The sequence below is a fragment of the Alligator mississippiensis genome, chromosome 6 (assembly GCF_030867095.1).
Source record: "Alligator mississippiensis isolate rAllMis1 chromosome 6, rAllMis1, whole genome shotgun sequence".
NCBI lineage: Eukaryota > Metazoa > Chordata > Crocodylia > Alligatoridae > Alligator > Alligator mississippiensis.
Genome location: NC_081829.1, coordinates 12,273,631 through 12,296,236, shown reverse-complemented (window position 1 = coordinate 12,296,236; position 22,606 = coordinate 12,273,631). Strand labels below are relative to the sequence as shown.

General features: G+C 43.2%; 1 protein-coding gene across 1 annotated transcript in view; it reads left to right on the top strand.

Annotated features, from left to right (window-relative positions):
* The window catches only part of MATN1 (matrilin 1), a 39,589-nt gene that overhangs the window by 198 nt on the left and 16,785 nt on the right, over positions 1-22,606 (top strand). The window contains exons 2-3 of the mRNA XM_014605060.3: positions 3,427-3,773; positions 17,818-18,040. Coding sequence (XP_014460546.1) covers positions 3,427-3,773; positions 17,818-18,040 — 570 coding nt within the window. The remainder of the gene's footprint in view (positions 1-3,426; positions 3,774-17,817; positions 18,041-22,606) is intronic.

The following is a 22,606-nucleotide window of genomic DNA, read 5'->3' as shown; positions in this document are numbered from 1 at the left end:
GCATACCCAAGTCAGCCTGCACCAGGAAAATGTGAATGCAACTGAGGAAAAGGAAAGAGAAAGAAAACAAGCAGGTTGTGGGACTTTATAAAGAATCTTTTTCAACTCTCTTACAGAGGCATCCAAGTCCTTAGGTTTGTGCTGCTTTCTCATGCTTGTTTCAAACAGAGGGCTGGTTCAGTTCATTTTTAATAGACCCTTTAGTATAGCTTCAGCAGCTGGTCCAGTGCCAGGGGAGACAGACTCATTAAATTAAAGCAGCTTCCCCATGCCTCCTAAAGAGAATTTTCTCGTACTTTCAAGATGTTCCTCAAAGGGCTTCTTTTGCTTGACAATTAAAAGAGAAAACTGGAGTCCCTAGCTATAGTTAACCTGCCTGCATAGAGAAGAAAGGCCTAGTTCCTGAGGTTTGGTTCTAATGAAGCTTCTACTCAATCTCCACTTGAATAAAATTACCATAAATTCTTCTCTACTTTTATTTTATTTAAGTGAATAGATTTTGCCTGAACAAGAATAATGGAATTTAGCTCAGTACTACCGCAGGCAAGCTTCCCAAGGAGTAACCATTTTTCTTTAGGGATGCCCAATGTATAGTTTTGATGTCTGTAAAGCTCCATTCTCAATTAGAACCAGCAAATTCAGAATAGAAAATGGAAGAAAAATGCTGACCATGAGAAGATTTATAGCATGGTAAGGAAAACAAGCCCTTAACTCCTCTAGTAGGGACAGCACGATGCCATTGGCAATAGTGCGTATCCAATCTATGGAAATCACTGTAGGAAGAGTTGCTGAAGACAGATGTTTTTTCCTGGGTCTCTTTTTTCTGTGACCCATCTGTAATGCTTTTTTGTACAGATCACAGCAACAACAAATATAATGTGGCTGCATGCTTCAGAGCATATACTTCCTTAGAGAAAGGAAATTTTCCCTCAGACTGCCTGGTTGCTTGGGCATGCCTTGTGACAAATACTAGATAGTGCTACAGGCGGGAGAATAGATTATGTAGACTAAGCAGGAAATTAGACTGGTTGTCCAAACCACAAAAGTCATAGTGTAACCAAGTGCTGTTTCCATTATTGAAACCCTTTAATTTTGACTTACTAATACCTTTTCTACTTCTATTGATTAATGCAGAAACATACTTCTATGTTCCTATTCCATTCCTGGTTTAGCTTAATCCAGGTAGAATAAACTAATTTGGAAAAAAAAAAGTCATTCTAAATTTGGAATAAGAATATCCATACATGTTGTTACTCAGTTGCAGCTCATTCCTGAATAGCTGTTCCTATAGAAATCCTTTTACAGACAAAGGCTAAGGCTAGGTAGCCATCTATATATAAGTATAGGTAAACACATTCAAATTTCATGAGAAGAGATGCACATTGTTATATTGAGCCACAACTTAAAAGTTATATTGCAAAACTTTTATTGGCTTGAGCAGTCCTTAGACCAGATTTGAATGCATTGGCACCATATTTCCTTATGTCTAGTAGCTGCTGATAAAATAGACCCCAGTGGATGGGTCACTGAAAGAGGACTTAGGCAACCTAACTTGCATTCCTTGCTCTAGCATCAGTTAAAGACTTTATAATCTGGGGCATCTCTGTTCCTGTTTCCCTGCCTGTAAAATAGATATAATGAAAACTTTGTAAAATGCTTTACAATCAAGGTATTAAAATCCCATGAACACTTGACTCTGTGTTGAGATTTTTCACTGTCAATAAAGAATGATGGCACTGAGCTGAAACCAACCCATTAAGATAAGCAGATCTGTTTTAGCGGCAACCACATTGTATAATAGGCTAACTGCTTCCTGAATCACTTTTCTACACACCGTTTTGTTTAGAGATACTGTACATTTTTTGGAAGTCAGAGATTTATTCAGCCCTAGATTCTCTCAGGAAATTAACCTTATGGCATTTCTTCATAGTTATGTGGAAGGATAGTTATTTTCATCTACCTAAAGGACTGAAAGTTCAGTTGGATTTTAGGGATGGCTAACTGTAATATTAATGTTTTAATTTCAAACTTGCAGGCCAAAAAATGTACATATACAAAACTGTTCACAGAGCTCCTCCCCCACCTGCATTTTACAAAATCTATAATTTCCTTCCATGTGAAAATCAAAGATTAACAGAGCATTTGCTAAAATCAGAGAGGCAGGGAAGGTAGCTGGAAAAAAATAAAACAACAGCATACAGTAGAGCTTACTGAAAAATAGGAGCATTTATTTTAAAAGCCATAAAAATATGGATGCTTTTTAGTCTTTGCCTCAATTTAAAAATGTGGATGAAGCCTGTCATCTAAACTGTTGTTTTTGCAAATTTTGTCCTTTTTCTCAACGATATTTTTCTGTACATTGATTTTTGGTAACAGCCAGCCATGATCTTACAATGGACTCATGAAAGTTAAATGGAAGATATGTAGTCTTAGACCAGTTACTTTTACACTCTCTCAGTTCTCTTCCATTTTGCAGCATTGTTCTATACTGTGAACTCTCTGGTACTTCATCGCTGTTATCTATGTTATAACAAAAAGATTGAATTTTGGTGGTTTGAACAGGAGTAGTGGAGTCGGGACTCCTGGGTTTTATGCTCCCTTTTCCTGGAACAACATATCGTTTTCAGGACATTAATTAATAGCTGTGAGCTTTGTTTATACATCTCCAAGATGGGCAGTGCCTATTAGACAGAGGTGCTGTAAGAATTTATTATTTTGGGGGAAGCTTCTGAAGGTCATCTGATACAAGTGCGCATGCCATTCATTTGGTTCACTGCTGCTTTACTTAGTTTTTACACTAATGTGACTTACGTAGAGTAACACTATGGAGCGTCCAGTTCTACAAATGCAAACGTTTACTATCCCGCCCTCTCTGTGGAATATCAGTACATTTTGTCAACCGATAAAAATACTTTCTTTATACCTTATGTTGAAATTAAACAATGAACATTTATAAGAGTTTTTGAATTAAGTCACTGTGTCCCTTTGAGGCAGGCAAATACTATCATACTGATTTGACAGATGGGGAAAGTGAGGCACAGGGAAGTTCAGTATCTTCCCGCATGACAAGTCATGAAAACAATCGAGTCATCCCAAGTCTCGGTCTCTTACACTGGCCACTAGGGTCCACTCCCCGAGTGCTCCAACAATCCATATATAGAGTCCGTAAATCCCTATTTCAAGACATTAGACCCCACTTCTTGCCTTTCCACAAGAGCCATGAATACAACTCAAGCATCCTGACTCCCAGTTGTCTTCTATAATCCATAGTAACCTGCTCCCTTCTTCCTTTTAAGTCCCTGGAATATAATTCATCAGTGCTGAACCAACACCCTGCCTCTCTAATCCCACAATGCATCTCTGTTTTTGAGAGACTCATTGTCCTTGTCTTTTCTTCATCTTTCTCTTCCCTCTTTTCTTTTGCAGGCACCCTGTGTAGGACAAGACCCACAGACCTGGTGTTCATCATAGACAGCTCTCGAAGTGTGCGCCCAAATGAATTTGAGAAGGTCAAAGTCTTCATGTCCCAAGTAATTGAGGCCCTGGATGTTGGTCTCAATGCCACTCGGGTGGGTGTAATCAATTATGCCAGTGCGGTCAAGAGCGAGTTTTCCCTCAAGACCTACCAGACCAAAGCCAGCCTGTTGCAAGCAGTCCGCAAGATCGAGCCTCTCTCCACAGGAACCATGACTGGTTTGGCTATCCAGTATGCCATAAATAGGGCATTTAGTGACTCAGAAGGGGCCAGAGTGCGGTCTCCTGGTATTAATAAGGTAAGTGCACTATATGTTCATCTCTAATGATGGAAGGATTCAAGGAAATTCTCCCTACCATATCCCTGTTCTCCTCTCTTGTTTCACGCTATACCTTTGAAAATGGCTTCCAAGAAATGTTGCAATTAAAGTTGCCCACTCAAAAGTCATCCTACCCCTTTCCTCCATATCCCATGAATAGCCTATCTGGACTGTCAACAGTGTAGTCACCTTGGGGCAGGGATCGCCTCTTGCTGTGCATATGTCAGGGGTTTGTTGGATTGAGACTCTAAATACTGCTGGGGCAGAGAGCACTTCCATATTGGTAACAGCAGCAACTTGCACTTTCCCCCCATCCTTTCCGTGTTGTGCTAGAAGTGATTCAAAACCAGCCCCTGCAAAATAGGGCTACTTCTGAATGCAGATATAAAGTGAAGCGTGAGTAAACTTCCCTTGGTTGTTTTTCTCTGGCCCAGAGAGCACATAACTGCTCCTTTCTCCTGCCTCATGGTACTTCCTTAGTTCCTGCTATTCTGAAGTGTTCAAATCAACAATCTCTCTATGCTTAAGGAGCTTGCAATCAGTCTGCTTTATTCTGTGTCTGTTTTTTAAGGCTGTGCATAAGAACAACAGAGTGGTCCAGCACCCAACTCAGCCTGTTCATCTGGGTCCCCTGAATTATCCTGATACTCCACGCATTACCTCTGTATTCAGCTGAGTGTTGCCAGACCTCAGCTCCATGGGAATCAGCAGGGAAATGCTCTCTTCAGTTTGTGCGGAAAGCTTGTTGTATTAACAGCTTGTGTTATAACTAACCATAGATGATGGCACTTCCTAGGCCCTTGTGCCCAAAGCTGGCTGCTTTGCCTCTCTGTAGCAAGATGGGAGCAGAAAAATAAGCAAAGGCTTCATGCAAGCAACAGATACTTCCCTCCCACCTGGGCAGGGAACCAGCTGCTTGAAGTGGGAAGGTTTTGAATTTTTTTTCTCAGCTATACATTTTTGGGAACATCACACCTTTTCCTTTCCCCTCAACTGCTAGCAAAGGAATAGGTAAGCCACAGCTGTGAAGCTGTGTACAAAATGACGGGGTTGAAGCAGCCACAAGCAACAAAAGCTTGAGAGAGACCTAAAATACATACTGATAAATATGGGAATTGAGACACTAAGACATTAAAGTCAGGATTTTCAAAAGCATTCAATATTTAGATCTAATTCCCCTCCTGCTGAAGTTAATGGGGAAAAATAATTCTGATGTAAATGGGAGGAGAATTAGGCCCACACTGAACAATTTTGGAAATATCACCCTAAATATGTGAACCTAGATCTTCTGAATCTCAGCATGGAGTCATAATTACAAGGCCACCCTTTTTTTTCTGCATTCTCTGTGGCTGAGGGTAGCCATGTATAAAATGGTTTAATATAAAATAAGTGTTTTCTCCCTTGCAGTCATGGTGTGAGACCTAATTGTAAGGGACTGATGCTTGAAGTAGTAAGATTTGCTTCTTTGGCAAGGTGCTTTGAGATGTGTGTGTGAAAAGTACGCTATGACCCCTAGGGGTTATGGTTGTTACAATTGTGATTTAAGGTTGGCAAACCAAGGCTGAAAGGCTAATTATATCATTATTTTGACCAGGCTAGTTCAAACACATTAAGAATAGCCCTGGCTCTCACTGGGACTGTTTTTTTTGGAGGTTCAAAAGGGTTCACATTATTAAGAAGGCATATTTCATTTCTCTCTGCTTTCACATATTACTCTTGGAAGCAGGAATGGTATAAAAGCTCCCAGAGAGGCAGCGCAGGGAAGTATATCTATCTCTCTTAGAAACAAGAAACCTCTCTATCATGTTTATAGAGCACCAGTCACTGAAGCATGGCAGTGAGGTGCTGATTCAATGATATCTGCAGCCTGGTGCTTTAGACCCAAAGGTCTTCTCAAACTCTGCTGAGTTTATTCAGAACTAAACCTCCCCTGTGCCATTTGGAGTCTGTCCACTGCTCAGCAATACAGTCGTCTTCTGCACCTTTCTAGTGCCTTTATGGCAGGGGGTCAGGCTAGATGATCTGTTCAGGTCCCTCCTGACCCTAGCTACTATGAAACTATGAAACCACGATGGATTAAAACAAGATCCACTGGTGTTTTGAAGATGCAGGAAGCCCACTAGTAGTTTCACCCTCCGCCTTTCCACGCACAGACCTCTCCCTCCCCACAAGCATAGATTTTCTCACGTTTTTGCTATTTGGGGCACATCATTTCTCAATTTCTCATTGGCAATGGCAATGTATAACTTATCAGGAAGTTATTATTTTTTCCCTTTGCAAAAAAAATATTGACGAAGTCCATTTATTTTGGTCAATGATCCAAAAATACTTTAGTTCAAAATGTAAATATTTTCAGCTATTGGACTCAGTATTTTCTTCCTGTGTTGTTTAAGAATATCCATTTTAAATTGCCAAGAAATTTTACTTCCCTTTTCTGCCCTATAGTTGCTGACAGTGTTAGAGGCAGTTCATGAACCAGTTACTGCAAAGCAAATGGGGCTAGAAAGAGGGGGCAGCAGGGAATGGGAGTGTTACAACTCATCAGTTGCTCCATGGTAATTGCTTGTGTGTATACTCTTATCTCATGTCAAATAAAAGCCAATCTGAGGTACTTAGCTCCCAGGCTAGGGACAGATATTACACATACACTCGTTCAAATGACCAAAAACTGGTTTAAACCTGTAACAGAACAGACATTCAGTGCACATAAACCAGTTTGAAAATGGCTGAAATCAGTTTGAGATAAACCTGCATGTAGTATCAGACTTAACTGACAGAGGTCAATCCAATTTATGCAAAGTCTGTCCCAGATCCCGGATTAGCTTTCACATACAGTTGGGTATGCAAACAGTTATAAAGCAATTGATGTGCAGGAAAACCCCACTTTACCTTGCATCACAGTATTGTGTACATGTGCCGGTACCCTGAGTGCAACCTGCCTCAGGCTGCCTTGCATTGCTACTATCGAGAGATGGGGCAGATGGGATCTCTCTGTATTAGTGATGACATAGCCTCACAACTTACATCTCCATTGCTTGAAGGCTGCTTTTGAACTCAAGGCCTGGGTTACAGTGCTTCAAAGCTCCAGAGCTTGATCCAAGAAGCTGAACATCGCAAGTGGATTGGCAATGCTCCGGTAGACCTCGTGGCTATGGACGAAACTTTTTCTAAGGCAGGTTCAAGCCTCCCTTGTTTCCCCAAAGCTGACCTGCTGCTGACCCCCTAAAGAGCACTTTCAGATCTTGAACGAGAGACTTTTTCTGCAATCAGCCCTTTCCAAGGAGAGCGGCAGCAGTAGGAGCAGGGGGCAAAAGGGAAGGTAATATTTCCAACAGAACGCTTTTGTCAGTTTGCTAGCAAGTCTCTGCAGCCTGGAAGAAGCAAGCTGGATTGTGACAACTTGATCAGATAAAGACAAAGGCATGGTCTTTTCATGTAGTCACCCAGTTCTCCAGCAAATAGTTTTCATTTCATTATGAGAGAGCTGGACATATTCCAAACTATTGGGTAGTTTTCTGCTCAGTGTAATATGATTTTTCTGTATTATGCAGTAGAGAATACTATGCTATATTGTCTAACACCAGCCTTTGGGAAGAAACCCCCCGCCATATCTTCACATTCCTGCTAGTTTGCTTGTACTGGATGGTAAACTGTTTAATCTCAGCTGACTCTGAGCCAAAACCAAGATTACCCAACCTCAATCAATGAGCTCCAATACACTGATGATGCAGTAGTGTGTGCTCACTCGGAAGCAGACCTTCAGGCAATTGTCACCATCTTCACTGAGGCATACAAGAAAATGGGATTGACACTTAAAATTCAAAAGACTAAGGTCCTCCATCAACAAACTCTTTATGAGCAGTCTCCAGCTCTGGTCATTCAGATTTAAGCTGAGACTAGAGAACGTTATTTCCCACACCTGAGAAACCATCTCTTGCAGAAGACTAACATCGAGGAAGAAATCCAACACCACCTTAAATGTGCAATTGCAGCCTTCAGACACCTGAGGAAACAGGTGTTTGAAGACTGTGACATTGGATTTGAAACCAAATTCATGGTTTGTCAAGCTGCTGTGATCCCTACCTTACTGTACGGAGCTGGGATATGGACAACGTGCAGGAGATATCTCAAGTCACTGGAGAAGTACAATCAATGCTGACTGCAGAAGATCCTTGAAATCCAGTGGGAAGACAGACACAGTGTTTCCATTTGCAAGCAAACACCACAAGCATCAAGGTGATCACCCAACATCAACTTTGCTAGGCTGTCCATGTCATCCAGATGCCCGACTCCAGGCTCCCAAAGCAAGTTTTATTCTCCCAGCTCAGTCAAGGTGTGCGCTCAAGAGGAGGGCAGAGAAAGCACTTCAAGGACATCCTCAAAACCAAATGCAACATCGACATCAACTCATGGGAGACTATCACTCAGGCCCACCCCAAATGGAGGAAGTGTTTGCTGCAAGAATTTCAGAACTTTGAAATCTCATGATAACTACAGAAGATGAAAAAGTGGGAGCAGCAGAAACGGCAAGTTGTGGACTGAACCAAGAATCCAGAGCCACCCGCCCCACATAGGAACATGTGCCCAAGTTGCAGTAGAACCTGTGGATCCCAGATTAGCCTTGTCAGCCATCTTCAGACTTATAAATAAGGCAATCATGAAAGACAATCATCCTCAACTGCAAGGGTTTGCTGCTGATGATTATTGAATAAGTACCAGTAATGATAAAAAGCATCAACATGCAGTTGTATTTGTGTCTGGTCTTGGGAACAGCCATTGCAAAAGCCCAGAAAAAAGCAATGGAAGCCAGATTTGTTTTTGTGTGAATCAGAGACGCAGGTGTTCGATGTATCTGTTATTCTAAGGAGGAGTTTGGAGCAATGTTTGTGACTGAGAAGATAGGGGCTGTCAATTTATATTTCCCTTTAATAAAAATGATATTTTCCTTCTATATTCTGACAAATTCTGAATAAATGATGAATCTGATTAAGAGAATCATTTTTATCTAATGCTTATTCAAAGAGAAATGGCTTTATTATTCACTGGAGAATGTTTATTTAATTTGAAACATTTCTGTTTTTTTAACCAACCCCCCCCCCCAAAAAAAAACAAAAAAAACCAAAAACAAAAATAACCCAACCAACTCAAAAGCTTTCATTGGAATTTCAGGGGAAAAAGATCAAATTTGGGTTGTCCAAAAAAATCATTTTGAATGAATTCTTTGCTCAGTGAATAGCAAGATCTTCCCCCAAAAAAGGTTTTGATAAAAATGTGAGCTGCTGGGGAAAATAAGTAAGTTTTTGGATTTCAGAATGCAAAATGTGTTTGATTTGGTTTATTTCTTGAAAACAAGCAAAACATGCTGGGAAATCTTTTAAATATCTGCTATTTAAAAGCAACCACATACAAAATTAACATTTCTTACTCCATTTCAGCTGGTTCTGGAGCCAGTTCTTATTCAATGCAGCCTAAGGTACATTGATTAATGGGCAAAAGGGCCACAAATTCCCTAGAAGTGAACAATTCAGCTGGGTTTGTCCCACTTCAGAGCCTTTCACTGATAATCAGGATTCTGCACTAGAACCAAACCATCACAGCACCTTGAAGATGGAAGGGACTCTGAGGGTCCTCTCATCCAGCTGCCTGCTCAGATGCAGAATGTGCTGTTCCTGAACCATCCCAGAGGGATGTCTATCTAGCCTCCTCTTGAACAGGTGGTTAAATCCTGGTTCTTAACCTCATTAGATTCAAGGCACTTTTTGGAAAATGCCAGCTCTTATCTCACTTATTTTTTGGCTATGGAAAAAAAAAAAACAGAGAAATTCTTGTGTTACAAAGAACTCAAGAAGACCACAACAGGGAAGGATGGTTTCAACCCCATGGATGTCTATTTGAAATGTCTGGGTCTATCTTGTGAATTGTGTGTAGATGCTTGGGCCCCTAAGAGTGCTGATATTGCACAGCCCCCCAGGGCATCCTTAAAAGGATCTCATGGCATCCTGGTAGGGAAGCAGAGTTATAAGTGCATGAGACAGAACTCAAGCAAGCTCCTTTCCCAAGCAATTTCTACTGGGCTGATGGAAATACTATTTGCTCTTGCATGGGCAGTCAGCAGGCAGATTCACTGTTGGTTTAACTCTCTTCTAGGCAGTAGAGTGAGTCATGCCAGGGGTCACTTTGTTTCAAGACATGCAAGTAAGTCTTGTTTTACAGTCCCCTTTCCAACGGTAACCATACTTCAGTTTTAAGGGTATAAATGCACTTTGTGCATGACAGACATATCAGCTCATTTTGTGTGTGTGTATCTGAATCACTGACCAATACCTTGTTCAAAACAGAAATAGCATGTTATATGTGCAGACAAGGTTCCTTGGGTGAATTTGATATCTTTTATTAGACCAACCCAAATGGTTGGAGAATAGTTATTAAGCAAACTTTTGGGTTCAAAACCCTTCGTCAGGCTAAGGAAGCTTCAGCTGTTGGTGTGTGCTCTTCCTGCTGAAGCTTCCTTAGCCCGACGAAGGGTTTTTGAACCCGAAAGCTTGCTTAATAACTATTCTCCAACCATTTGGGTTGGTCTAATAAAAGATATCAGATTCACCCAAGGAACCTTGTCTGCCTATGTCCTTAGACCAACACGGCTACAACTTAACCCCTGCAACATGTTATATGAGGGCACTTACTGCATAGAATCTGATGGGCAGATTCTTCAGAGGGTATTTGTTCACCGCGGCCTAGCAGTTCAAGCCAGCAAGAGGCTACTGCAACCAGCCTCTTCCCCAGAATGGTGTTTTCTTAGCCAACGTCATGGGACTACATTTGCCTAAAGAAAGATGTCAGGTGTGCAGACTAGCTGAAACCATTTTCCTAATGTGCTGTTTAATTCAGCAGTTCTTACCTCTTCTAGACTGGAGGCTCCTCTCAGAAAATGCCATCTTTTTTCTTTTTCTTTTTTTTTTTTTTGACTACAGAAAAATAATAGAAAAGTTCTTCTGTTGCAGGAAACTCATAAAGATCATAATAGGTCAGAAGGTTTTTAACACTATGGATTGTTATTTGAAAACTCTGCGTTCATCTTATGAATCGCATTTGTTCACCTAACGATGCATTGTGCCCTGCGGCACCCTTGTGAGGATGTGAAGGCACCCCAGGGTGCCATGGCACCCTAGGTGAGAATCACTGGTTGAATGTAACCCCAGTTTCTTCTGAGTTTGGTGTCTGAGATCCAGCATGATAGATCTTGGCTCTTCAGCCTAAGGAAGGGCACAGGAGCATTGGGAGGACAAAGAAACTGCAGTGGGGTTTGATAGTAGTTCTGGATTTCTGTGGCATCTCCTAGTCAGGTTGTAAGATGCCACTTCAAAATATTAATGAATTCAAACTTGTGCTCAGTCTAGGATGCTGATAAACACTTCTGGGCTGAGACCAACTCCACTGTAACTCCATCTGAGCCCACAGAGTTCCTCAAGATTATTATGGATCAGACTGCTCATTTAATAGAGGAAGGAAACTAAGAAACAGAAAAAATAAGGTCTACATATTCCAAAAGGGGTGTCTAAAACAAGGCACCTAAATCCATACTGAGGGACCCACATAAGTGCTCTGGGTTTTGAGCATTGTGGAGCCCTAGTAGCTCTATTTATTTCATTGTATTTCCAGAGGGAGGAGTTCATTTCACCTCTCCTCCTTGCTCTTTCTCAAGCTGGCTGCTATAAATTATTGCTGAAATCCTCATCTCCCAAATCAAATTATTTTATAACAGCATATTTTAGAGATGATACCCTTGCTTTTCCTAACTGATTCCCATCTTTAGCACCTACCATCTGGGACTTAGTACATCTGCTTTCCAATATTGAATCGAAAGTGTTTGTTTTTTTGTGTCAATCCTATGCAAATCTTATCTGGGCAAAGCAGCTTTTGTATCTGCAGTGGTTGGAACTATATCATTTTCTAGCCCTGATGATCACTGTTTAAAATATGCTTGGACTCCTTCCCCACCCCCAAGTTGTTTGCAAGAGTTGTGGCTGAATTGGTGGGTTAAACTCCATTCAGCCACAGAATGGCATGGGGATTGGCAGAGCAAGCTTTCCCTATACTGACTCTTGCCAGCCTGTCACCATGCTAATGGGAAAGGTGGCTGAATGCCTGACAATTCAGCCCGTAGCTTTTTTGTTTGTTTTAAATAAGTGCTAGCCTGGTGGCCAGTGAATGACAAACTGTGTTGGAGGTTTATATAATGTAGAATGAGACCCAGCAAACATGTCCTGTGTGGGCCAGAATATGGCTATCATATGGTGAAAACCTTCAGCCATCATCAATTGATTTCAAACCAACAATATCAAGGTGGAAAGATCTAGGACCCATACGTCTACAGACAGGTAATCTAGGCCTCTGGCATTCACTCTGGGCCAAGTCCTGATGATGTTTCTCAGTGGGTGCATCTATGCAAGATGCTTTACTACGCAGTAGCATAGTTTACTGCACAGTAAGCATGTGCATCTACACGTGCACATGCTTACTGCACAGTAAACCTCGCTAATCGTGAGTAAATTTGGCTACCTACAAATGCAAGTAGTAAATTTACTTGTGATTACTAACTGTACAGTAGCACTCATATAGACGCCTGACCAGGAGAAGATTTGCTCCAGGACAGTCAGCTACCAGGGTGCAGGAGATTGCTCCCTGCCCCTGGGAGCTACCTGCTGCCAAGGCGGGCTGTGCCACTGGAGACCGCACGGGGGCTATGTCTCCCTGCTCCAGCAGCAGGCAGCTCCAAGATCCTTACTCCAAATCATGATCAAGGAGCGGTGCCTGGGAGATCCTTGTCTGCCAGGGCCAGGAGCTCCCTGCTTCCAGAGCAGGGGGACATTGTCAGCAATAGGCAGCCCCCTTGGGGGCAGGGGGCAGTGTCCCAGTCCCCACTAGGAGTCTCCTGGCCCTGTGCTCCCTACCAGTCCCTGAGCGAGCCTAGAGCTCCTCCTGGTGGCACCAGGGGCCCATTGCATGGGTCTAGGAAGTGGGAGCAGTTTGCTGCCATTAGCTGCAAATCTGCTTCAGCTTCCCTGTACGTGTGGACACCTGCCTGGGAGCATTTATTTGTGAGTAATTTACTTGTGAGTAAACTGCTTCCGGATCTAATGCACATGTAGATGCACCCAGTATTTCCTCTTACACCCAAGAAAAATCCCATTAAAGACAATAGGACAAGATCCAGTGCTTTGCTTTTGCTTCCGTTTGAAACATTTAAAAGTCCTTTTGACTGATGTAGTAATTGCCTATATAATTGGATTTGGGCCTAAGTGTTGTTTCTAATTAATAGATTTTGTGGCCCCTAAAAGATGCATCCTCTTATAAATTTAGGCTAGTGGTTAGAATAAATGTTTTAAACATCAGAACAGTGAAATCCTGGAACAACCTTCCCACTGGTGGAGCAGAAGCCAAATAATCTAACTGGTTTTAAGATGGCATTTAATCAGTGTGTGAAAGGGCTTATATGCTATGGTGGTTTATGGTGGCAGCAAGATGGACTTGTTGAGCCAGGAGGTCCCTGTCCTGTGTTCCTAAACCTTACTGACCATTTTGTCTTAGTTGTTTCTTGTCGTGGGTGGTTCCTCCGGTTAGTCAAACATTGCATGAATATGGATTTCTGGTCTCAGTATGCATTGCATTCCTACCTGAGTGGCCTTCTCTGTATCATTATTTTCTATACCTCTATCTTAACTTTCTTTTCTTCACACCTTTCATATTTAGTAAATAATTATGGTGTTGTAGTCCAGTTTTGCACAGAACCCACGCCCAGTTATTCAAGCTATCCTTGTTCCACAGACATCTCATCCCTTTTCTCTGTCTTCTCTGGCTCCTCTTCAAATTCATTTCTGTACATTTAAGGATGAGGTAACTGAGCTTGTGTCAAGGTGAGGATGCATTGCTGATTTATGCAATGCTATTATAACATTTGGTATCATTCCTGATTCCTTTTCCTAATACAGCCTGTCATCTTGCATGCTGCCTCGACTACTGAAGACTGACCAGACATGCTCATTAAGTTGGCCATAAAAGTGTATGGATCTTTTTCTAAATAATAAATCCCATATAGTTTAAATGGTACCTGTCCTTGCTTTCCATAACACCCAAGAAATCTGCAGATCCTCACATTTTTTTGTTACTTTTAGATTGAGTAATCTAAAAGCGTAATGCTAATTTGCTCTATTAGGGGGTCAGCGCAGTTTTGTAGTCCTGAGTTCAGAGCATTCTACTTAGCAGAGAACTGGCCATTTAACTGGTCCTTTTATCTTCCTGTGTCTCTCTTAACCAGCTTTTTGATTCACCACAGGCCTTCCCTTCTCAGTTTCCATGGTTACTGTGTTCACCATGGTGAGTTTACCATGCTGTCAGGAAAGAGAGACTTTTTATACTTTTTAATACCTCATTCACTCCTTGTTCTTTTTCACATTTTGCTTGTTTGCTTTTGACACCTGGAAGTCTTGTTTCCCCATCTTGTGAGCCGAAACCTGCCTTTGGTGGTACCCAGGGTAGCCTGTAGGGCTGAAGGGCTAAAACTCTGAACAACAAAGGCAGGTGGATTCCCTACTGAAAGAAAAGGATAGTTGTGGTCTTTCCTGGTGGATTGAATGGGCTTCTGTAGCCGTGTCCACACAAATGTGGACGTTTAGTTTCCTACCGGCGGTGCACCTTGCCATGTGCTTTGGTATGCAGCAAGTTACCCCAGGTGGGGTAGGGGAGCCTGGAGCCAGCACTGTGCTGGCCCCAGTAGCCTTACCTGGGGTCCCGGGATCCTCCCGGGGCTGCAGCAGCAGCAGTAATTCTAGGCAGCAGCCGCAGCGCAGCTCTGGGTGGCCCAGCTCCACTTTCGAGTGGCCCGTGCTGCCTGTGCATGTGCTGCTGGGTTTTTTTTTTTGATTTGTGGATACCCAGAGGTCAAAAAGCCCATGGGGAAAAAAAAAAAACAGAGCAGCGCGTACACAGGCAGTGCTCCCTTGCCGTGCAGACAACATCTGAACGGGCAGTATGTCGCGTTACAGACGTTTTTGCAGCACCACATACCACACGGCCGCACTCGTCTGGACGTGGCCTGTGTGTGTACTAAACTGTAACTGAGAGAATAGGAGAGCTGTGTATCTTTCTTTGTGGATCTGGGTTGTACTGCAAAGCAGGATGCATGATTTGTGCACGATTTGTGGGAAAGATATAGAAGTGGAATAGAATCTGGGTGCATACATCTATAGTGTGAAAGGCAATTCCTGTCCTGATAGAGAAAGGGGAGATGAGGAATGAGAGAGAAAGTGGTCTGCCCAAGGCCAAATTGCAGATCAGTGGCAGAGCTGGGGACAGACCATAAGTCCCCTGACTTATGGGGCTAACACTCTGTTCACTAAACCATTGTACATCTATAGTGTAAAACTTCGTTCTGAAATTTGACCTGCTTAAACTTAGGCTGAAGCACAAAAGCTGAGAAACAGATGTGAATTTTGAGTCCCGTGCATCCCCCCCGTGTAAGATTTTTGTACAGAGCCATTTTGAATATAGCTTCCATTGGATTCAGACCTGGGTTTGGATATCAGACAGCTCCTGGGATTGGATCTGGGGGTTTGGCTCAAGTTCATATCTAAAATATGAAGATCAGTGGGCTTAAAGTCAGTTATGTTAAAAAATTAGAAGTACTGATTAAGCTGGGAGCTTCACTTCACTTAACTGATTCAGACAGAGAAAGTGCAAGGAGGGCATCCAGCAAGCCTGTACTGGTGACAGATGCTGTTAGAGACATAGTTAACTACTGACAGAAGCCTGTTCACAGGGTAGTGTTTCTTACTAAAGCTATTTGATAGTGTATCTTGTTTCATGACAGGTAGGGTTTGATAAGTTCTAATTGGCAGCAGCCCCTATCCCCGCCACTGTAGTGTATGCATGAAAGCAAAGCCATTAGCTCTGGCTTTTGCCAAGTGGCATTTTTCACCCGGAGTTGCTGAATCAATGGCTCTCTCTTCTGGCAAAAAGCGTGGATTGCATGGCTGGATTCTGAAGACAATGGGAGGGAGACCTCCATGACCCTGACCGATGTGTCTGTTGATGCTGCAGGTCAATAAAGGGGAAAAGAAAGTTACACTTGTAAATATTTGAAATTCATCTTTATTTCTTTCCTCACAATGATTAATCTTGCAGCCCACACTGGCAAGTTTTCATTGATTAAGCATTTTCATGCCCTCTTTCCCTGATTCTGATTAGAAAAAGAAGTGCTGAGATGCAGCCTAGGGGCCAGATCCTATTCCATCCACGAGGTACCTAACTGGATTTAGGCCACCTAAGTGTTGATCTTCTTCCACCCTGCCTGAAAAAATATTAATACTAAATACTAAACCGTTAACACCATCTCTCTACTTTTTGTGACTTAATCTCAAAGCTAAGATGTTGGCATGCTACCAAAATAGGAGCATTAATTTGTTTTTCAGGGACTTGAGCAGGGTGGAAGAGGATTGCATTTAGGCATGTAATAGGTGGATAAGACCTGGCTCCTAGGACTTGATCTGCAATATTTGTATCACAGTTGGAAAGCATAAGTTCCAAAATGCTTATACTCCTCTCATGGTTTGAACCCAATTTTGCAGCCTTCAGGAAGTTCAGATAAGCACTTAAATACAAGGGCACTTAGCAGAATGCAGGCTCCATACCTTTGAGATCAGTGCATCCTAAGAGCTACATCCTGGCCCCAACTGAGATTGCTTTGTCTCACCCTAGCATTATGCAGCAGCCTTAAAGCTACTAAATCTGGACAACTGGAGAGTCTCCGTACAACTCCTTTGTGATTTCAACTGTGTAAGCACGCAGAGTGGAAATGTAGAAGGGCCAGCACATGGTGGTAAATACCGTTTCTCAGTTTAGCCTTCGTAGCCTCTTGACAGGTGACTCAACATCCTGCTGGTGCTGCCTTGGCTATTTACTACACTTGTCTGCGGCTGCTTCTTTACTTCCTGTGTAGCGGAGCACATTTTTGTCTGTGATACAGATTGTTGTTTTTGGCAGTTCACCTGCTCCTACTGATTATATTTCACCCTCCTGTGTGACATCCTGAGTTGCTTTTGGAGTGGATAACAGTGTCAGAATAAAGCTGTTTTAGGGAAAATCAGCAGGAACAGATGATTTGTCAAAAAGCAAAGATCCTGTGGGTTTTTTTTTTCTGAAAATGTCCCCAATCAAGGAAATAATAAGGACAATTGGCAATCTACCAACAGCAGATCTTTGTGAAGCTTTCCAAAGCTGAGAAAGAAGCACGATCCAGAGTGAAATCCTGTCCCATTGGAATCCATTGTAATTTTTTTTCTATTTTCTATGGCAGGGCCAGAAATTCCCACCCCCCGCTGCTTTTCTAGCAGGGTCTGAGATTCAGAAACATTAACTGTCACCAAGTTACTGGGTGACCCTGAGTAAGTTACCTCCCTGTTATGTGCCCTGGTTTTCCCATCTATAAAATGGACATAAACACTAACCATGGACTTTTTTGCAGTGCTCTGAGATCCTCAGGTTAAAAAAGTGCCACAGTATAAAAATTCATATGGCAGAGCCAAAATCTTCAGTGTTTTGTTTAGTCAGAGGACTTGTTAACCTCATTAGGAGTTTCACTTGAGTAAAGAACTGAACTTGGCCCAGCATTAATGTTACATGTTAAAATTGCTACCTCTGCCCTAGTTTTCTTAAAGCTGGCACCAACTTTTCATTCCTTATTTCAAGTACTCAGGATAACACCAGTGTAACTCAGTCATCTCTTTTGATGGAGAACAAACCACCTGAGAACCGAAAATAGACTATTCTGCTGTGGTGGTGTGCTGTGGGGAGCGGGGATTTGCTTTTGCCTTTAATTCCAGTGATTTGAAGACATATAGATATGGACAAATGAACGAATTCCAGTGAGGCAAAAAGGGTCAGAGGCTCATTACATGTCAGCTGCTCTAAAGAGTGCAAAGAGAGAGTCTGTTACCTGGTTTCTGTGCTCCCCTCCCGTGTTTCTTAGGTGGCAATTGTTGTGACTGATGGACGCCCCCAAGATGGTGTAAAGGATGTGTCGACTAGAGCAAAAGCTGCGGGCATTGAAATCTTTGCCATCGGGGTGGGCCGAGTGGACAAGAATATCCTTCGGCAAATTGCTAGCGAGCCTCTGGATGATCACGTTGACTACGTGGAGAGCTACAGCGTCATTGAGAAGCTGACCCAAAAGTTTCAAGAGGCCTTCTGCGGTAAGTCTTGGTCATGATCCCAAGATTTCTGTGCTATGGGTTTGGGTAACTGCTGCCATCAGAAAGCTTCTCAAACAGCTTGCATATAAGCTTGCACCTCTCATTCAATTCCCTTTTTACCAAGACACGGTTCCTATGGATGGGACCTTGCTGATACAAGTGGTGAGTGTTTTTCAAGGGCAGGTGCAGGAAAAGCCAGTCCTGATTAAACAACACTCACTTGATTATTTACAGTTAAAAACAAAGGCAGCTCTCATTTACTGTGCATTCGGAGGTGACTTCTTTATCGGCTTGAGCATAGAGTTGTCTTGTTTCAAAATCCAGGTCAGGCATCCTTCTCAAAAACTGCTGGGTCCTCTGAACTTGAGTCAATGCCACATAAACCAGACTCCTTCCACCCCTTATGAACTGATCAGTGGGTTCTTGAGAGACTTTCTCTGGCACCGAACTCAGAATCCCCCAAAAAACAACCGGGCGCTGGCAACCGAGTTTGTTCTTCTCCCAGTCCTTGCCCAACCGCTGGCATTTGAATGAACGCTTCGCAGTGACTCCTAGCAATCAAGCAAAGCTCTACAGAGTCCTCAGGTGTTACATTCATGTTTTGTGTCCAACCACAGCCTTATTTCCCACAACCTCATTCACCACATTACCACACAGACCTACAGAAGCACTAAAAGGGTCAAAGCTGACTGGCCAGGGACTTCCTCAGGGTGAGCAGACACAGGATGAAGATACTCCTTGGTTAACAGACAGTACCCAAGATACACAGGGCAGAAGATTTCCACATTGGTTTAGAGCAGAAAATTAGCTGGTCTAGTACACTCTTCCCAACAGCAGCCAGTGCCAGCTCTTTCAGAGGAAGGTGCAATAAACCCCACACAGGCTTCCTCTAAGAGAAATCTCTTTCTAACGCCTCTTAGTTTTAGTTTATAATGTTTCTATTTAAAAAAAAAAAATCCCTTTTTAAATCCTGTTACCTCTGCTCTTACACAGTTGGTCCACTTGATTACCTACAGCATCTACATGTTGACCTGCTAGGGTAGGGAGGGGGATGGGAGCAAAATGATCCAATAAGACTTCTCAGAGACCTTCCTGGGTGCATCTATACATGCATCGTTGTGCCTTTGCTAACGTGCATTCAATTTAGTACTGCCAATGTAAGGTATTAAATTAATGCACATTGCACTGTGCTAATGAGCAGCAGCACAATTGCACAGTTTTTTAGTGACCTTAATGCGCAGTAGACTATTTTACTTCATATTAGCATAATGTCACTTTTTTAATGTGACACTTCAATGCACAATAAAAGTCTACTTCACATTAAAGCACACATGGATATACACCCCTTAAGAATACAGGCACCCTACCTATAAAGAAATCCACAGAGCCACAAATGGCCTCAGATTCTTCTCATTGTTATAATGGCTCCAGAAGATAGCTTCACTTATGAAAAGGTTCAAGCCCAAATCCCAAATCAAATATGTCCAACTTCCATTAAAATCAGTCAGTAGGAGTTAGACATCTAATTAAGGATCTGGGCCTATGTGTCTGAACCTAGGCTGGGCACACTCTGACCACAGGACCACAACCTCAGCCGTGGGTGCATAGCAGAGTGGTTACCAGTGTGATTCTGTATCTTTTCAAGAGTGACAAACAAGGGACTGAACACACGTTGGTCTTTCCTAAAAAATATTCCTTGAATGCATGAGCTAGATGCAGAAGGACAGAACTAGGAGGGAAATCAGTTAGAATTGTGTCTGTTCCTAGCTAGCAACAGGGTCAATGACAAATGGAGATGAAACAAGTTAGCTTTTTGGATCTGTGTGCTTTTCCCTCCCATACGAGCAAATACACAAACTCAATGAAGGAAGGTAGAGAGATGGGCAGGTTGCCTTGTGACAAAGCCTTTGCAATATAAACTCCTTAAACATGAAGCTTATCTGGGGAAATTCTGCCAGGCACCTCTATGATGATAATAATATACTGCTCTTCAAAGGTCTTCAGAGCTCACTGAAGTCAATGGAAGTCTTTCCATTGACTTTGCTGGTGGTGGATCAGGACCATAAGGGACTTTTCCTGGCTAAATACCAAAGCACTTCGTAAGGAATGGTAGGAATCATTATCTCCAGCTTAGAGATGGGGAAACTAATGTCATATTGTCTCTCACAAAAGAGATATTTTCTAGTGGTGGAGCCAACACAAACACCCACTCCAAATGCCCCAAGGACTTGGGGAATCTGTTATTTAGATTAGGACTCTGTGAACCCGGCTCATCTCTGTGAGGATCTCTCCCTCTTTCATTTTCTTCTTCTCTGTTATCTTTCTTCCTCTTACTATACCACCCACCACAAACAGCTGATACTGTGACCCTGCCCAGGAAGAGAAACAGAGATGAACAGAAATATACCCTTTTGAAATACATATGGACATTTATTGACAGCAGCAGAGAAACCCTGTCTCTCTAGGGCAGATGCTTAGACACAGGGATGAAAACAACATGAAAGGAAGAGCAAAGCCCCAGAATCCCCAAGCAGCCCCAGCTGCAATAGGTGGCAACAAGTGAAAGTTGCTCCTGGAACAGGCAAACGTATGCCCCTAATGAAATGCATTTCTGTCTGAGGCAAGCCAAACCAGGGAAAATGCTATAGATATAGCAAGGGTTTTAGGTTGTAGCCGTGTTGGTCTAAGGACATAGGCAGACAAGGTTCCTTGGGTGAATTTGATATCTTTTATTAGACCAACCCAAATAGATATAGATATAGCAAAGAATGAAAAAAAGATTTGGTTTAGGAAGCTTGATCTCACGAACATACAACGCATGTATACCAGTATAAATTGCTTTTAGAGCAGTGTAAAAAACAGAAACAGCAAAACAAAGGAGTGGACCATGACATATTAGCTGAGTACAGATGTTACACTTATTGCACAATAATTGTAAGTACTCTACAGCCATAACCAAACAGATGTTTATGGCACATAAAACACTTAAAAATGTGGATCCTGCTCTAAGTTAACCCTGGGTAGATGTGGTATCAGATTAAAGTGTTTTAGGTTTTAGGGGGGGCTTTATGTAACATCTGTACCAGGTTGTAGTCTGGTGGTATCCCAGGGGGCCCCTTGCAGGGCAGTGTGCTAGTCTTGGCCAGTGCTTTTCTGCTCTGGGCAAGCATTGGCCCAGCTCTGCCCCTGTGCTGTCCCAGAGAGGAGACAGAATAGGCTGTCTCCTCCCTGAGTGGCCAGGCAGGTGTGGGGAGCGGGTAGTAGAAATGGGGCCTCCCTGCTGTCTAGGCCACCCACTGCTTGCTGGCTTGGGTCCAGGGAGGGGGCAGAGATCTGCAAGGCAGGGGGGGCTTTGTTCCTCCACCCACCTGCCCCTAGTTCCCTGCACAGTGAAAAGCTGCATGTGATCCAAGCTACAGCTGTCGGGAGATTGGAACAGGTTTGGGGAGAACAGAGTTCCCCACCACCCGCCACACAGGCCCAGCCTGCCTCCCACACAAGATGCAAGCCAGCAAGCTCAGGGGTGTTGCACAGTCAGCCAGCCCTGATTGGCCAGTGAGGCCCTGCCCCCCCCCCCGCCCCCACCAACTGGCTGTTGTCAGTTCTGGTGATTGGGGGATGAGGGCGGGGAACAGAGCCCCCTTGACATGTGGGTTCCTCCCAGGTTACTGGCTCAGGTCTTGGGGGTGAGGGCTGGCGTAGGTCCATGTAGCAGGGGGCTTCGTTCCCCCTGCACCAGCTCCCCAGCCTCCTAATGGTTGCAGCTCAGAGCTGTGCACTGCTTTTCACTGTGCCAAGAACTGGGGGGGGGAGGAACAGAGCCCCCTGCTACATGGGCCTGCCCCAGCCTCACCCCCAAGACCTGAGTCAGCAACCCACATGTCAAGGGGTCTCTGTTCCCTGCCCCCATCCCCCAACAGCTGGGGGGGGGGCAGGGCCACTTTGGCCAATCAAGGGCGATTGGCTGCTTGGCTGGGGTTGGCTGGACTCTGCTTTCTTCGGGAGCCTGCAAGCAGGGAGTGTCCCCAGCCTGCTGGCCTCAGCCAGTGCAGGCAGGCTCTGAGCCCCATCCACTGAACAGCAAATGTCTGTTCTGTTCACTCCTGTCCTAATCTAGAGCACTTTCAATAAAGTGCGATACTTAGAGCACTTCTGCCTCCGGCTTTTTGAATGTCTGTACTTAGCCATGGATTACATAGGTGCAATGTACTAGATTCTGGTTTATGTTAAATAAAAACAAGTAAATTTCTGGCCCTTACAGTGGCTGAGAGAGGCTTGAAAATGTGACCCAGGTGCACCATAGTGGCTCAGAAACCAGAAGGCAATGAAAATGAAAGTTAAATTTATTATTAAAATAAATCATTATAAGTTCTAAGCTAATCTCATGACTTCAGGGAGCCTGATGCAAGCTTTGTGTTAGCAATACTGTAATCAAAAATCGTGATGAAACAAAAACGGGTCTTGTTGCTTTGAGAGAAGCTAACACCCCCACCACCACCACCCCAATTTATATGATAGCCTATTGTTACTTCACAATTCCTCAAGTGCTTCAGATACCTCTCTCTC